The sequence below is a fragment of the Ochotona princeps genome, chromosome 20 (genome assembly GCF_030435755.1).
Source record: "Ochotona princeps isolate mOchPri1 chromosome 20, mOchPri1.hap1, whole genome shotgun sequence".
Classification (NCBI taxonomy): Eukaryota; Metazoa; Chordata; class Mammalia; order Lagomorpha; family Ochotonidae; genus Ochotona; species Ochotona princeps.
This window is the reverse complement of record NC_080851.1, coordinates 29,437,343-29,455,314: the sequence shown is the minus strand read 5'-3', so window position 1 is coordinate 29,455,314 and position 17,972 is coordinate 29,437,343. Positions and strand designations below refer to the sequence as shown.

General features: G+C 44.0%; 1 protein-coding gene across 2 annotated transcripts in view; it reads left to right on the top strand.

Moving 5' to 3' along the window:
* Window positions 1–17,972, top strand: part of STK31 (serine/threonine kinase 31) — a 162,871-nt gene that overhangs the window by 129,766 nt on the left and 15,133 nt on the right. The window contains exon 24 of one of the 2 annotated variants that reach the window (XM_058678192.1): window positions 15,290–15,347. In XM_058678192.1, coding sequence (XP_058534175.1) covers window positions 15,290–15,347 — 58 coding nt within the window. Of the gene's footprint in view, window positions 1–7,834; window positions 7,946–15,289; window positions 15,348–17,972 lie in introns of those variants that run through there. The other variant, XM_058678191.1, reaches the window with a different exon arrangement.

The following is a 17,972-nucleotide window of genomic DNA, read 5'->3' as shown; positions in this document are numbered from 1 at the left end:
TACCAACATTTCCAGTTCCTCAAGGACTTGCACATTCACAGTCATGCCTCTTTATCTGCAACTTCAGTTGCTGCAGTTTCAGTTACTTATGGCCAACTGTGATCTGAAAATATGAAAAGTTCCAAAAGCGAACAATTGATAGGTTTTAAATTTGTCCCATTTGCGTAGCGTGATAAAATCCTGCCCCGTCAGTCCAATGCCTGAGTCATCCCTTTGTCCAAAGTATCCATGCTGTAGAGGCTTCCTGCCTGTTAACCACGTGGTAACCATTTTCATTACACAGAATATATAGAATTTAGTACGATCCACTGTTTCAGACATCCGTGGACGTCACAGAATGTATCCCTCATGTCACAAGGGTTGATACCATATTCTCGGCTGCTTCCTTTTGCTCATGAATAGATAGCCTCAGTTTAGCTAGATGAATTTACACAATGTGTCTGTAAGTGCGTGTTCACAGTAATTCTATGAGGTGGATACTGTCATTACTCTCATATTCAAGATGAGAAAATGAAGCTGATGTGGCTTCTGTGACTTGTCTAAAATTCAGTTCTCCAGAGTGGCAGAATTGAGATTGAATTCCGGTGTTCTGATTCTCAAATCCCAGCACCTGCATTATCCTGTACAGTTCTGGAACAGTTGAGCACATTGCTTCAGTCATCTTTGAATGTGGTGCCTGTTTACTTTTCACAGACCATTCACCTTCATCAAAGAAGTGCAGCAGAGGTTTTCTTGCAATTCCACTTGCTCTTGTCGCAACAAGGTGCCATGCTGAGATGGGTTTCAGTCACTCAGTGGCTTGGAATCTAGCGCTGCCACTCACTAGCTCTGTGACTTGGTGGCAAGTTCTTTCACCCTTGGTTTTCTCTTTGGAAAATGTGGGACATGAATGAATGCAGGGTGCCTGATACCAGGTCAACAAGGTGAAAAGGTCTCACAGTCCTGACTACGTTGTAGAGCTCAACACATGCCTCTTTCCTCTTGGTGTCTAGAGGCAGGAGGGCAAGGGGACGAGGGATGCTCCTGGCAGGCAGTGCTGCTGGGGCCTGCAGACTATAACTGCGCCTCAGGACACTTTTTTTCCCCCTGGAGGCCATGAATTCTTAGTATGTCTGTTGGTATAAGATCCAAGGGAATTATGCGAACCATATAAATAGAATTTGCAGCCATTATGTTAGCAAAAAGAAGACTGGGTCTGTCCATTAAAAAAGTCAGAAAATATAGTACATAGAAAAATACAGTCAATGAAGTATAATAAATGAGAATCGTGATGTGAGATGATAGAGATGTCCTAATGCGATGCCAGATACAGTAAGTCCATAAGGGTCACACAACCAGGGAGGCTGAAAAAGCTTGCCTGCCCAAAGAGCCTCAACCTCCATTCCCGGATCCCGGGACTATTACCTTACATGACAAATGCACTAAAATGTCGGCCGCTGGGATACATAAAGGATTTGGACATGAAGGAATGCCTAAAGGCACTGTCAGTGTCCTTGTAGCAGGGAAGGAGAGGGAGATTAGCGTGGACAGAAGGAGACCAGTGGGACCTCGGCACAGAGCTGGCAGTGATGTGGCTGCAAGCCAAGGATGCTAGTGACTACTTGAAGCTGGGAAAGACAAAGGCAAGTGTGTCTCCAAAGCCTAGTCTTTTCCTCAGTTATTTATGTTTAAATATTTGTTACTTCTTTTGTAAGGAAGAGACAGAATGTTCTTGAATCTATCAGTTCATTCTCCAAATGTCCTCTACAGCCTCAGTAGGACCAGGCCAAATCGAAGAACCTTTAAGTCCATCTGGGTCTTCCACGTGGGTGCCAGATGGGTGCCACACATTGGAACCATCTTCATCTGCATTCCCAGGTGCACTAACATGGAGCTGGATAGGAAGTGGAGCAGATGGAACTTGAACCGATGTTCCCACATGGGATGTTAGCATCTGAAGTGGCTGGTGGCTCAACCCACTGCACCACAGTCCCCAGCTCAGGGATACTTTGCTGACACTTTGCCCTTCTGAGTTGTGGGACAATTAACTTCTGTAGTTTTAAGCCACCAAACCTGTGGTGATCTGTTATAGCAGTCACAGAAAACCCATGCACTCATCCATGAGATGAAAAGAATCGGCTATAAACAGAAACCCCAGGGTGAGCATGTGGCCTAGCAGTTAGGATGCTGGTTAAGATGGCCGTGTCCCACGTCAGAGTCCTAACTGTGCTTCCCAGCTGCAGGTTCCTGTTCAGGCAGTTTGTGGGAGGCAACGATGACGTCTCAAGTAACTGGATTCCTGTCAAACATGTGGAATACGTAGATTGGGTCTCCAACTTCTGGCTTTGGTTGGAAATAGATTTTGGACATTTGAGGTTAAAACTGTAGATGGCAACTCTTCCTGTTTTTCTGACTCTCAGAAGCAAAAAAAAAAAAAAAAAATTAAGCAGACAAAAGCGTAGAGTATGTTTTCTAAAAGAGACTCTGCAGTGATACACAAGAATTCAATAATATAAATAATAAGCTTGAGATTACATATAAGCAGTTTACACTGAAAGAAAAATAAAACAGAGAAAATGCATCCTTTTGGAGGTTACAATTTTTTTTTCCAAATATTGAACATGTACTAGTCCCCAGGGAATTATAAATCTGAAGGATTAAACCATGTAACCTGTATTGATCATAATGCTGTAAGACTAGAAACCAGTAAAAAAATAAGTTACTAAACTATTTTCTATGTGTGGAAATTAAACTTAAGCCCACTACCAAATAACTCTTTGGTTCCAAAGGAGTTACAGGAAAATAATAGAAGAATTAGAACTGAATGATTATGAAAATACTATATTTGAAAATTTGTAGATCAGAGTTGAAGTAGTAATTGGATATCTAGTGCCTAGGAGAGTCCTAATTTTGAAGAAAAAAAGTGTTGAGTCATTGAAAACTTTAATTGGCTAAATAGTTTGAAAATGCGTTATCTGACCTCTGTCCTCAGATTCTGATTCCTACTTCTGACATAGTTCATCTCTGACACAAAGGGACCCCAGCTACATTGATTTTACTTATAAATCTATTTATTTATATAAAAGTTAGAGTCACAGAGAGAAAGGGAGAGACAGAAAGATCTTTCATCCACTGGTTCACTCCCCAGATGGCAGCAATGGCCAAGGCTGGGCCAGGCTAAAGCCAGGAGTCAGAAGCCTCTCCCATGTCTCCTACTTGGTTGCTTTTTCTAGGCCATTAATAGGGAGCTGGATCAGTAGTGGAGCATCTGGAACATGAACTGGCCCCAACAGGTTACTAGCATTCCAGGCAGCAGCTTTATCTGCTATGCTGCAACACTGCCCCTTACATTTATTTTTAACCAAGCAGTTTTCACAGTGTGATCACACTGAATGCAACTGTGTGCCAGGAAGCCTGTACAAATTCCATCAGCAATTTGTCACTGCCTACCTTGTCCCCACCACATCTCTTCCCAGCATCCATCATTCTTTTGTTGCCAGGAGTTGGGTTTCATGCTTAAGTGTTTCATTCATCACTTCTGATTGCATGATTTTGTATGGAGAGGTGGTGACAGCCAGGGAATGCACAACCCCTTGGCCATGGACATTTAAGTGCACAGACTGTTAGGAGGATTTGGTAACAGCAGGGTACCTCACAATTTGGTGACAGTTCCTTCACTAGAAGTGTGTTTTGGCTGTGTGAGATCCCTGGCACTGATGAAACACATAGAAGATTTGTCATTTATCACCAGATTGGGAGCTGTTTTCTCAAACAGCAGAGGGGGAGAGCAGTTGGGGAGACTGGGAATTTGTTCAGTGTCAGCCTGACACCCCATGCCGCACTTGGGTGCTGCCCTGCTCTGTCATGAGCTATGCTGGTTAGGGACAGAGCATTTTGTCTGCTTCTTGATGACACAGCTTTGTGGCAGTGGGGGAGCTGTCCAGGGACCTACCAGCTGGTCCGTAATGATTTATTTCTGTATCGGAAAGGTGTTTCAAAAATTTCATCTCTTAATTCCCTTGATAACTATGAATGGGGAAAAGGAATAATATTTTTTCTTTTGTTTTATTCTTTAATAAAAGTTTCAGAGACAAAGTTTAGGCCCCTTTGGTGGGATGGAAAGCAAAGCAGTTGGGAGAGCAAAGAGGTTTCTGACAGATTGCTGGGGGTTTTGTACTCTTCCCAACTCAACGACAAACTTGGCCGTTCTGAAATGCTCTTTTTCTCCTAGTCTCTTAACTGCCTGGAGATGAGTTAAGGATAACTCCTAAATGCTGCAGGAGGATTTCTACCATAGTGTGTGAAATGAATTAATTGACCTTGAGGGAATCTGGGGCGCTGTGCTATGAACTGAATCTTTGGTTCATTGGCTTCTCGACATCCAGAACAGCTTTTAAAGAAAACAGATGTACTTCTTGGTGGCATTGGAGAGTGGTTCCTGGATCTAGACTTTGAAGTTAGAGTGCTGTATTTTTCCATTGGCTTCTGCAAGAAATCTCTTAGGTGAGGTCTTGCGAGGATACCTTAAAACTATATGGAGGAATGGAATTAAAAACATACATTTATTTTAGTGTAAACTGTGCATACAAGGAGTCTTCAAAAGTTCATGGAAAATACGTATTATGCAAAAAGAGATAAATAGATTTCAGCTTTTTTTTTTTTTTTTTTTTGGACCCAAATGAACTCATCTGTGAATTCCCTTTTCCATAAACTTTTTGGTGTGGACAGAATTGAGGTCACCAGAGTGAAGCTGTGGCTCATTATTTCCATGTAATGTAAAACACCCATGATGCTTAAGGAATCACTAGCTATGCCCTGGGCAGTTCTGTTTTCTATGACAAGGGTGGGTGGCACAGGGACCCATGGCTGTCATGGAAATAGGCAGTGTAGGTGTCTTTGCATATGGGTTTTCTCCTGCTGTGCACTCACCCTCCTTCTGCGCCAGGGCAGAGGTCTGTTTGGGGTTATATTCTTGCTTACTGGCACAGCTGGTGAAGAGTAGAAACTTGATCATTATCTGGGGAATGAGTGAAGAATTTGAGGGCACGCTGTGATAATAGATGAGAAAATTACTCTGGAAATGTCAGGTACTGTAATTACAGTCCTTGTTAAGCTTCTTTTGTGAATTCTAAATTTTGTTCTAGGTTGTTACAAGAATTTTTCCCTCCTCCTGGCTTTGCCAGGATAATCAGTGTCTCAGAATAAGACTGTGTAAATTTTACATTCTGAAAAGTCTGAACTTTAACCAGGAACCCAAATGCTCAAGCTTAAGAAAAACACAGTTGAGATCAAAGCACAAGATCTTACTTAAGTGATGATTGACTCCCTGGGGAAAGTGTCTTATTAATTAGTTCAAGAAACCTTAAGGCCCACGTTATGCTGATATTGAGAATATGACAATCAAAACACATTCCTGACTTCAAGGTGCTTAAGTTACGACGTTATAGGTTGCATTGTGCCTTCCCAAAATGCCTATGTTGATGTCCTATTGCCTAGTGCCTCAGAGTGTAACTTTATTTGGAAGCTGGGTGTTTGCAGAGCTAATTAAGTTGAGTTTATTAGGGTGCAAGAAGGGTTCGGGAGTAGATGAGAAGGCACCTCTGTGTGTAGCGCCACAGCTTTACTCAACCCTGCAGAGGAAGAGTGCGTACAAAGGATCTGTGTGAAGACTGAGGTTGACCTACCTGAGGAAGAGGGTGGGTGGGATGAGGGTAGGGGAAAGGGAAGACCAATGTGACTGAAGCCTCGTGGGCATTGCAAAGGAGGGTATAGATGAAGTTGGAAGCAGTGGGAATTTGGTCTTGCAATTAAGATACACTTGGTCCATATTGGAGTGCCTGTGTTTGATTCCTGGCAGTAGCTTCTGATTCCAGCTTCGCGCTACGTACATGCTGGGAGGTAGCAGATAATGGCTCAATTGGATCAGTATTCCTCTAATGGAAGGCCTGGATGTTTCCAGTTCCTGGCTTTGGCTTCAGCCCAGCCATAGCTGTTAGGTCATTTGAATACTGAATCATTTGAAGGGAACTTTCTCTCTGTGTCTTTAAAATAAATAAATAACATTAAAAGAGACAAACTAAAGAGATACGAAGGTCATGGGTTGGCCTCTTACTAACAAATAAATGTCTGAACATATTTTGACATATTTGTTAAGGGCTCTTTTCCTTTTTTTTCTTTTCTTTGTCTATGGGTGAGAAAGTGTCTCCTCTCTTTGCTCTGTTATTTTTTGTCGTGGTTTCTACTTCCTTGCTTTGTGCAGATGATTGAAGACTACAACCATGCTGAGACTTGCCAGCTGAGTTGCATCGTCTGGGGAACCTGCTTGCGGTGACTCACTTCTGTTAAGAGGAAGGGACGCCCTGGCCAGCGGCTGCGCAGGGAGGAAGTGGAGTGGACTGACGTCATTCAGTCTGCTTCACTGAGTCTTCACATGCTACTGTGGCCATGTTGGCTTGATGCTCTGGGCGACCCAGGGTGCATCTGATCAGCAGGGACCATAAATTGCTAATGACTCCTGGCTTTTCCCAGTCCTGAGTTATCTGCTAACACAGAGAGACAGATTCATTCAATTTGGTAAATGTTAATAAGATGCTCAAAATGAGTGCAGGGCGAGCCAAGGAAAAGCTTTCTCAAATGGCCGTATCATTCTGTTCAGAATTGAATTCCAGCCATCTCTGTTTGTGCAGGTGAATTAAAAGACTATCAGAACTGTAGATGTTTCTGTTAACCTAATTAGACAGTGTCTGAACAGTGACATGGTCCTTCACGCTCTGTCGAATGAACTTCTTGGGCAAAGATCAACAGACACCTAATTCTGCTTCCAGAAAATTCGTCCCTACCACTTTGACTCTGCAGCTTGGTTACGCTGAGGCTAGTCTTGTAGGACTAGCAAGTTCCAGTCTGGATATGTGTCTCCTCTCTCACTTTTGAGCTGGATTTTGGTATTGACAATTCTGCAGGTGTTAGCACTGTGGCAGTCCCTCTCACCTTTCCCCCCCTCAATTTGTGAGCTACATCGCTGCATGCTGGGATGTTGTGTGAAAAGACAGGCAGAACTGGGTGGGAGATGGGAAGTCAATTATTTTTGAAACCCATAAGCAATTTACATTGTTGCAAAAAAAAAAAAGCTTGACCTAATTTTCAAGACTGAGGTTAGGAGATTATAAATATTTTTGTACGTTGTTTTGTGCCCAAGTAAACATGAGTGTTCTGCTAGATGCTCACTCTAGCTGTTAGAGAGATGCTGAAGATGTTAGGTTGCTTTATGCCCTGTATGTGAAGACTATGATGTCGATATCTTAGAATTTTAGATAAGGATCGTGGTCTTCCCTGCTGTGGAACTTATATGATTTGTTCTATTATTTCATGATCTTTTTGGCATTAGGAAATGAATAATTTATAAGCCAGTTTAATTCTCTTTCCTCTGCTGCCAGTCGCCTACTTAATGCTTAGAAGATTTGTTAAATAATTGCTTACTTAGCTAATATTTTAGTTGCTTTTATACTTTGGGTGTGTGTGTGTGTATGTAAAATTCTTGAAAAATTCTTGACCTAGTTTTTGGCGAGTTGATCTGACACAAGTAGCCCAAAGAAATACATCCCACTGTGCTCAAATTTTTTTTCTACTGGAAAACTTTCACTTGTTTGTTAGGTCTCACTCCCGTCTCAATTCGCTGTATTTACTGCAGTTTTCTCTCTAAGTTCTCTGGTAGGTAGTATGACTCCTTGTGAATGGGGCGGAGGGTGGGTGAAGGGAAGAAACGTTTGTGAGAGGGACGTTATCTGATACAGGCATCAGCTACCGGGACTTCAATAATCCTCTCATTTTCTTTTTGATGTCATCCTGTACATTACAGAAAATACTGTTAAGGATGTTCTTGTGCATGTGTCAGGCATCAGTGTTCCAGCAGACTGAACCAAACAACTGGGCCATAATTAAAGCTGACTAGTTCTGACTGACAGCAGGTAAGACCTGCTTAAGCAGTGTAATACCTTCCTATTGTAAACGTCTTAGGGTTGCTTTTCTGAATATTTTCCTTTTCTTTTAACTTGAGAGAGAGAAAGAGAGAGAAAGCTGTCAACTGTTGGCTCACTCTCAGATGTCTTCAATGAGTAGGACTGGGCTAGACTGAAGCTTGGAACTCAGTACAAGCCTGTACGGGGTTTCAGGAACTCTACAACTTGACCTGTCACCTGCTGTCCTTCAGATGCCACATTGGCAGGATGTTGGAATTGGGAGCTGGCACTTGGGATTTGGGTGTCTTAACTGCTAAGCCAAATGCTTGCCCTGATATTGAATTGTTTTTTTAATGGATCTCTCTTGTACTATCAGACAGTTAATTCAGTTCTTGCAGCTTAAGTGTTTGGTGAATCAAATAGGACCTCCTCAGCCTCTCTTACCACCCCCGCCCCTCACCCCCAAACTACAGGAAGTGAGTTAAAGACAGGAGCCTCGTGCACAAGTGTCAGCTGCCTACCCCACCGATGACTCACAGACTAAATTGCGATTTTGTAATTTTGGTGAGATGAGCTGACAAACCAGGCAGTTAGTTGCCTCAAGGGTCTGGGTGAGCACAGCAGAGAATCCTAATCACTTTCTCATTGAGGGGAATCAGGTCTCTCCCTGAGTGACTTCTACCATCTTGATCCCGGGTTGTGCGTGGTGGGCCAGTGAAAGAGGTAGGTCATGGGTCTTGGTGGCCTTCGTGGCCACTTCTTTGGGCTAATATTCCTGTAAAATGAAAGCACCTGCTTTGGACATCCTGGCATCTTCTCCCTCAGGCCTTGCCTGGAGGTGTCACTTTTTCTCTCCCTGTCTCTGTAAGCCTCAGTGAATGCAGAGTGTAAAGACTGGAGGAAATGAGGGCTGTGGAGCAGTGGAATCTCGTCATGCTAGAACATCCCTAGATCTCTTCTTTATCCATCTCTGTCTTTCCCCCATGCTTCTCTTCCTAGAGCAGCAACATTCCCTCCTTTCAGCATTCTGTGATCTGGGCACCTCCTCTGAATCTGTCTTTCTAGATCTTTACGTCTAACATCTTTTTCATGAAATGAAGTCACCATCCTGGGCTTCTCCCAAAATGAATCTCATGTACGTTCAGCCTCCCATCCCCAAACGTGGTCCACAATATCCACCTCGTTCAGACTAAGAGGAGGGAGGCAGATACATGAATAGATATTCAGTTTAATTCTTTCTTCTGAAGGCTCTTCCTCTATGTTTTTTCTTTTTTTTTCTTTTACATTTTTTTGGTGACCATTATGAAAGTTCCTTAGCTTTTCATGCTGTCTGTAACACACATCTTTTAAAACCATCTATCTATACTCAAAGGAGTAATCTGTTATTCAGGAAAATACTGAAAGCAAAATACAAAATCATGAACTCATTTTTTTTCTTTTTCCCCTTTTCCCCCATCCCTTTCCACCCCCACCCTCAGCCTTTCAGTGTCTGTTCCTATTTCCTTTGCTTGTCTTCCCTTCTCTCCATCTCTCTCCTTCCTCCTCTCTCTGCTTCATCTTTTAAATGATGGAAATTGCAAGCTTTCCCTTTTTTGGTGCTTATGATGAAAGGGCTGTGCACCTGCTCAGGTACAAGAAGTGAGGAAATGCTGAAGCAGGTATTTATGCAAACGAAGAGAGTCTCCTTTCTTTGACTTTCAAAACAAGTCTGCACTCAGGGCAAGCTGCCTCTTGGGTAAGTGGCTAAGATGTTTGTGCTCAGTTCTCTGATGCCAGAAGCTGTCCTTGAGTCTTTACCCCAAGAGGGTTGTTGGGCACAGGTGCTGTTTCCACAGAGGCAAAAGGAAGGTTAGCTCACAGCCACAGCAGAATAATTTGTCCCTTTTCTCTGTGTGCTGGAAAGCAGAGGAAAGGGAAAGGGCGAGAATACTGTAGCAGTAAGGTCACTTACTGGCTGGGTGCTGGGCTGAGGGCTTGAGGTGGACACTTCCATATAGGAGTCCTTGGGTTTGAGCCCAGTCCTCTTTCTTTCTTTCATTGCTGGTTCACTTCCCAAATAGCCACAATGGTCAGAGTTGAGCTGATTCAAAACCAGGAGCCAGGAGCTTCCTCCAGGTCTCTCACACAGGTGCAGGTCTCAAGGCTTTAGGCTTTCCCAGGCTGCAAGCAGGGAGCTGAATAGGAAATGGAGCAACTGGGACAACAACCGGTGCCCATATAGGATTTCAGCACACCCCCAGTCCTGCTTCTGATCCCAGCTTCCTGTTAGTGTGCGTCTTGGGAGGCAGTGGGTGGTGGCTTAGCAACTTGGTGTTCTGTTACCTGCATGGATGACCTAGATTGGGTTCTGGGCGCTCAGTTTGGCCTAGTCCAGTCCCAGCTGTTTCAAGTATTTGAGGGAATGAACCAAGCATTAGAAGATTTTGCTCTCTCTGCCTTTCACATAAAAATCAATGAAATGTTAGCAATAATGAATGGTTTAGACAGCCTGTCTCCTTCTTTCCTTTCCCGCAAGATTTTTATATAAACTCCAGGAGTTCTCAGCTGAAGTTCAATAGATTGTAAAAATAGAGCCCGATGCTCTTGAAGCAAACATTCACATTTCCAAAGCTGTCTCCAGTTTTACTCAGGCTTTTCAAGTCTTTTTTCCCTCTCTGGTGGGAAGACACAGTCTTGCTAAACAGCCAGGCAATTAGTAGATAAACCGCATCAAATAAACATAGGCTTCTCTTTAAAGGGCAAGCTCCTTGAAAACAGGGGACTTTTTTTGCCTCCCCCCTGCAATTCTCCTCCCTACCCTATATCTTCCCATCCCCCTGCTTAGATGGTTCAAAAATACTTCATCATTATAGCTAGTTAAATATCTCTTAACCGTATGGATTCTTCTCTCCATTTCTTTTTTGTAGGCATTATTGTTAGTAGTAGTAGTAATGGCAGGAGGAAAAATCGATTGCTTGTTCAGCTAAGTTCTCCCAGGTTGGATTTGGCTAATTGTCTCTTCCAAGTGAGGTTTATTTTTTTTTCCTCTGTTATTCCTATTTTCTATAATAAATTGGTAGGGAGGTTAAGAAGTTTGATCAGCTTCAGAATTGAATTCTGGAGGACCAAACTCCACCCCCAATTGGGCCATGCAATTTCCAATAATATGATGTTCAGTCATCTCTTTGTTTCCATGATTATTGCCTAGATTCAGTAATTCTCTAGTAGTTGATATTTTCATTCTATTCCCTGTACTAGCTGGAAGACTTCTACAAGAAGTTGTTTCTTCTTGGCAAATAGTCATTAGGACAATTTCACGGTATATGGCTGGGCAGGAACAATACTTGTTTAAATATTTTTTTAAAACTCTGCAAATTTTTACAGCAGTGAGCTGGGGGAATGTGCAGTTATTGCGGTTGGAATGCCTGAGTCAGGTATATGAATCCTGAGTTCAATTCCTGGCTCTGGCTCCTGCGTCCAGCTTCCTGCTAAGGCAGACCCTGAGAGGCAGTGGTGCTAGCCCAAAGGATGGAGTTCCTCCTGTCCACATGGAAGACCTGGATGGAGTTTCCTGCTCCCAGCTTCAGCTGCAGCCCCACCCCTGCTGCTGTGAGCATTTGTAGTAAACAGGAACTCTCTCCCTGCCTCTCCAAAAAAAAAAAAAAAAAAAAAAAGCTGTAGATACCTCTGCAGGTGGCTGTCTTAAGTAGGTTTCTGACTAAAACAGATCTGGAATCAGGAATTTGGAAGGTGCAGGATACACCAGCAAGGGACACTGATGGGGAAAGGACACAAGTCCTTAGGATTCCTAAAGGCAATCCTCTCCGGGACCTTTGTACTGTATTTCAATAGAACCTTTGTATATGGTAACCATTTGATAAGATCCTTCCACCTTCCCAACAGGCAAAACTTATCAAGGTTGAAAGTGTCCTGCCAATTCTAGAGCCACCTACTTCCCCACTTTGCCAAACTCCCCACCCTTCAGAATATACTAAGACCCTAAAATTATAAAAGGCCCAGCTTGCTGAAAAACTGGGCCTCTGCCGTGTGCTCCTTCTGTCCACTCATTGGTAGTTGTCAAAAAAGTTGGCAGTTGGCTATCTCTTTGGCTTTAGTTCTCTGCTGTTAAATTCCTTAACTATGAGTCTGTTCCCTATCTTTTTGTTCTGTGACACTTTCATAACAGGCATGGAGAAGTAGGCTGGGAAGGGAAGGGAAGGCAGCCCAGTCGGGGGGTGTGTTTAGTCAGCTGAGTGATTATGAAGTGAGCTTTAGGAGCCAGTGTAGAATGAGGGAGCCAGCACCAGGACTGTGTAAGCCTCCTCTAGCCCCATTCAGGCTCCGGAGCTCAGCAAAGCCCTCTGGCAAAGATATGTGTGTGCCTGGTGATTGGAAGGGTGAGGGGATGTGGGTGAGGCACTGACCATGACTGCTTGGCTGCAGCCCTGCAGAGTTGGTGACCATCTGGTGATGCCGTGCCAGAAGTTTACTCCATTCATTTCACTGATTCACCCAAGTGGCAGCTGGTGACAGTTCAGACTTGCAAGATGGGCGCTAGTCAGACCCCGTACACTCCTGCAGGTATAGCAGGTGCAGAGAATTCAAATTCAGACCTAGTGTTATGAGAGTGTGCAGAATGGAATCAGGAGAGAATGAGCCTTGTCCACCAGCTTTATGAAGATTTCTCTTGTATTTCCTCTTCTCATCTTGGATTGTCCTGAGCTCCCTTGGCCAGCTGACCCAGGCTGCATGGCTGGTTGGGGTCACCAGGGCCTCCCCACTGCTGGCCCCAGTTCCTTGGTGCGTGCTGGGGCTGCATCTGTTGTTGGAGGTAATCCATGCATGCTCCCAGAGGCAGCCCCAGAACTGTGGGGCACCTTACTGCACGGCACTAATTCTGACTCTTTCTGACAGCCAGGCTCCTTGCTCAAGCTCATCCATTGCCCTTGCTTATTGAACCACTGGCAGAGCAGTTCCCTCTGCCCCCTGCACCACTCTCCCTTGGTATGTCCTGGGAGCTATAGCAGGAGGGTTAGGCCTCTTCACCCACCAATAGCCAAACCTAGGTCACCCCTTCTTGCCCCCTGAAAAGGCTCAGATGGGACTGAAAGAAGCTCCAGAAAGCCAAAGCCCCCAATCCCCTCTTTATAACACCTCACAGCTACTTGCCGTTCAGCCTTACAGTTTGCTCCAGGGATGCCTCAGTTTGCTTCAGGAATGCCGGAAATGTCCACATGCACTTGGACCACACTTACATTGCTCTGTAAGTTCAAAGTTAGAACTTTTTGGCCTGTGACTCAAACTTCAAAGGCAGATTACTTCAATCCCCGCCTTTCTTGGTGAGCCCTTGCTATAGCAACAGGTGCCTCCTCTTGTCTACCTCCTGATGGCTTCTGGGCACAGACTTGTAGCTGGAAGGACCCACAGGGTTCTTGCAGTCCCAGTCTCAAGGTTTTCACCTGTGGGAAACATACTAATGAGCCAGAAAATTTCTTTCTGCCAACAAAGAGTTCTCTCCTTCCCAATCAGTTCAGTTTTCTGCCTTGTAGCAACGGATTTGGGGTTCTCTATTGTTCAGCTTCCAACTCAAGTCAGGAACTTACCCTGCCAACTTACACAATTATCCCACCACCCTCTCCCTCTCTCCCTACACCTAAGCCTGCATGGTTTTGAGGCATGATTTCCCACCATGGCCCATGTCTGCTTCCAGATGCTGACACGTATGTACTGATTCCCAAGTGTCCCAGGCTGGTGTCCCTGGACTTCCTGTTTCAGGTTGGTGCCCTGTTTCCCCCTGTCCCTTCTATAACAGCTCCGTCGTTCCCATTGCTCTGTTTTCTATCTGGGGCCTTTGGAGGCTGGTCCGTTTCCTGAGGCATGGTGTTCCCAAGGCTGTCACTTGCTGGCTCTTTGTGGTCTCCTTGTCTCTGTGTCCTGGAACGCCTTGGCTCCATCAACTCTTCTGATCTAAACCAAGTCATTAAGCTCCTGTCTCCCTGGCCACAGCTTAATGAGCAGGGAGGTGGTCCAGCTGTTTGGCTTTGCCTTTGAGGTTCCTGACTTTTCTCCTAAAGACAAGCTTTCCTGGAGTTTAATGTATATGTCTTTTAATTTTTTTCTTCCTTTTCCACAGCCAGTGTTCTGACTGAAAGACTGAAACTTGTTTCTTAAGCTGATCCAATTCTCCCTTGAGTCCCTGAGTAAACCTAATTTGTGGAGACAGCATGTTCCTGCTGAAATCTTTTTAATTCCCTCCTAAGGCTCTGGGTTTGAACTAAATTCCATTTTTTCTAATGGCTTTCATCCTAAGAAGAGGACTACTTCCATCCCATCCCTTATATGCTAGTGCCCCATACTCCCCAGTTTTCTGCTCATTGGTAAAATCTGTCACATATTTTGATTGGACACACAGTATAGGGTGCTGACATTCATCGTCATGGTGGTGGCTTCTTGGGGGTGACTTTTGACACAGGTGCAGGTGACTCTGGTTTCTGGGATGTTCTTTTCTCCATAGTTCACATCTAGATCCTGAAGGCCTGAATACAAGGGTACCTACGAAGTTCATGGGAACTATAATTAAAGCACACGTTCGTTTTGGTGCAAACATTTGAATCCATGCTTATGAGAGGCCAGGCAGTTGGTGCAGTGGTTAATAAGCCACTTGAGATGAGTCCTGGGTTTTGAATTCCAGCTCCATTTCTGATCCAGCTTCCTACCAACATACACCCTGTTGGGAAAGAGGTGCAGAAACAGAGAAGAATCAGAGAGTAGATGCACAGCCAGATTGAGTCTAGTAGAGATGAATAAACTTTAAGAGAGTGGCATGTAAATGGAAGCAACCCATGGCACAGGCCCAGGCCTTCCATGGGCTGGGCTGGGCTTTTTGTAGTTTGGAGAAATGGGGACATGGCTTGGGGAGCAGAGTAGCTTGTCATCTTGGGAGCCCTTGTTCCCCGGCTGGTTGAAAGAAAAGCAAAAGGTTAGGTTGGTCTTTTGAAATTCGGTGCAAAAATGCTGTAAGGGGTTGCCAACGTTTACTGTGTGGGGAATTCTAATGGCCGTGGAACCAGAAGTGTCTCTGTGCTTCCCTTATCACACCTTGGAAAGCAACAGGTTGAGGGCTCAAGGTTTAAGGCCCCTGCCACCTATGTAGGAGACAGACTGATTTGCAGCCTCCTGGCTCTGGCTTGGCTTGTAGGTATTTGGGGAATGAGTCAGCAGATGGAAGCTTTCTCTCTCTGTCTTTCAAATACATTTACAAAAAAAGAATTAAAAAAATAGTTCATGAAACTGTATTATGAAGAAACTTCACATGACTTAAATTTTTTTTTTTGCACCAAAATGAATTTATTCTCTAATTCCATTTTCCATTGAAGGTTGAGAAGCCCCTTTGTAGAGGAAAATACTTCGGAGCAGCTGGTCGGCTTCCTTGTGGTGAGGACGAACACTAGGGGCTTAAAGACCAGATTCACATTTAACCAATTGTGAATTTCAGTTTTAATTTGACCAGTGGAAACCAGACTCAAGAAGCACTTTGGGGACAAACTGCTGCATCGACTTTAGGCCACTGCTGGGTGGTCAGTCCCTTTCCCTTTCCAATGGACATTGCTTCTATTGCTTCATATGGAGCTTCACAGCTGACAGCAAGAAACCCAACAGCAGCCCCAGCATCTGGGAACTGACCCAGACCCACCTACTCAGCCTTGTTCTGCCATTGGACATGAATGAGAGTCGCGAACATCCCATCAGTCAAGACTGTCTACTTCTACCATGTCTGCCTCTAGACACAGCATGCACATTGTTCCTACCACAAACTACCAAACACCTCCTCTTCCATGTTGGGGGAGTGATGGCTGCTCCTTACCAAGCGACTCCTTACCTGGGACTAGGCTTTCCTCATTTTAAAGGTCTACGATACCCAGAGATAGAATTACCTGTCTCCTTATTCCTCATCCAAGTTGGGGGAGTGTCTTACTGCTTAACACGTCACCTTTATTCAATCTCCCGACACAAACCAAAATTCTGTAATAAATCCTTTTCAACCCTTTCCCCAAGAAGCAAAGCAGTCTCCCATGGGTGTGCATGTGTGTGTGTTTGCCATAAAAAAAAACCTCAGTCTGTTCAACTCCAAGTGTATCATTCCTGGTGGCAGTCAGTTGGAGGGTATTGGCAATAAGAACAGATTACAGCAGGGACAAAGGCACTTACTTCTTTAGCTTTGAAGTGAAAAAAGAAAAAGCTTTTGTGAATAAAGCTTCAACTGACCTCATGACATGTTGCTTTCAATTCCTTTGGATGCAAACCCAGAAATGGGCTGCAGGATCACACAATGGTTCCATGTTCAGTGCCTTTTTTTTTTAAGAGCCTCCATACTATTATCTTTAATGGCAACGCTAATTAAGATTCCTACCAGCAATGTATGCGAAGTACCTTTTCTTTTATCCTCTGCACTCTCCTTATCATTATTTTCTTTTAAAAAATATTTATATTTTGATGCTTTTTACGTTGATAATTAGGGTGATAAGGGTCAAGGTGGATGAGACCATGATTTCCACATTCTCCTTTTTCTTTTCTATATCTGGGGGATGGGGGAGATGAGAGGAGAAGCCACACCCAGCCTCCCAAAGGACTCTGCACCCTGGAATGGAGGACAGCCACCTGGCACCACCCCAGGGTCCCTGATGTGGCGCATGCTCTGAGGCTCCTGCTTAGAGGACTTGATAGTTCAACAGTTCTGAATTACTGCTGATCTCGCCACTCAAATCACATTGAAACCTCTCCCGAATCCACTGGCTGAAATAGTCCACATTAGCATCTCCATTTGCCCAGATCTTCACTGCCAACACTTGGCTGGGGTAGTTAATCCTCCATAAAGGCCCATGATCAAGGGTGGGCTCTCTCTCTCGGTCACATGCTTCTATTGCTCTGACACTCCAACTCTTGGCCTCCCCAGTACCTACTTGCTCTCTGGATTCTCAAGCTTTCATTGAAGGCAAGAGCTGAAGCCAAGGAGGATGATTGTGGTTCTGGTTCTGGTTCTTAGTTTGGTTCTTGTTGGTCTCTGGTGCAAAGTGCAGGGAGCAAGCAGTGCACAACCATTTATCATGGAGGCACAGCAAGGTGGTAGTTTGGTTTCTCAGACCCTCCCCATGCTTCAATATCCCCGAAGTTTGCTTAGCAGTCTTAGAATCCACCTTGTTAATTTTATGCCTTTTTTTTTTAAACGTTGGCTGGTTTGGCTCACGTAGGTGTAAGGATGCATGTTGACTAATACAGGTACCTCTGGCTCATAAAACTAAAGTTATAACGGCATCCACACTGTCAGTTAAGCTTCTGTTTATGAACTTGTCAAGGTGGAATATCTTTTCTTTTAGGTGCTAGAAGTACTTTTATTGCTCTTTTTAGCTAATCTACAGAGAATAAGAACTATGAAGTGCCTAATTCCCTCCTGCTTGGGTATCACTTGCCGCACTTGTCCACAGGGGCTTCCTGTAATTTTTCACTGTCCCTGGCCAGCCAGGACATGGTATTCTTTGCCATCTAAATGGCTGGGACTTGGTAAGCCATAAAACATGCTCCAGACCAGTTTTTTTTTTTTTTGTGGGAGAATATTTATTGGCATCATTTTCATGTAAACTGTTGAGTACTTGGTCCAAAACCAAGGGTTTATCAGAATCAATTACAGAAACATTGTGTGTTTTCATGTAACTTGTTTTTGGACATGTTCACAAATGAATTTAATTTTTTCAAGAATGTTCTGCTATAAAAGAAGACATTTCTTTTCTCTCTCTTCCAAACTATTTTTAATTTCTAAAAATTATTTTAATCAACACTTATTAATTATGCACGGTAATGGGGCACGGTGTGACAATTTGATGTGCATGTATAATGTGCAAAGGTAAAATCAAGATGCTTACCCTCTCTATGTCGGGTTCCTTCTATCCCCGTTCTTCAGGTTGTTTCAGGATCCACAGTGAGTTATGGTAAGCTGTAGGCCCTTTACTGTGCTGCCAAGAACTACAACTCATTCCACCTATGCGACTGTCTTAGTACCCTTGG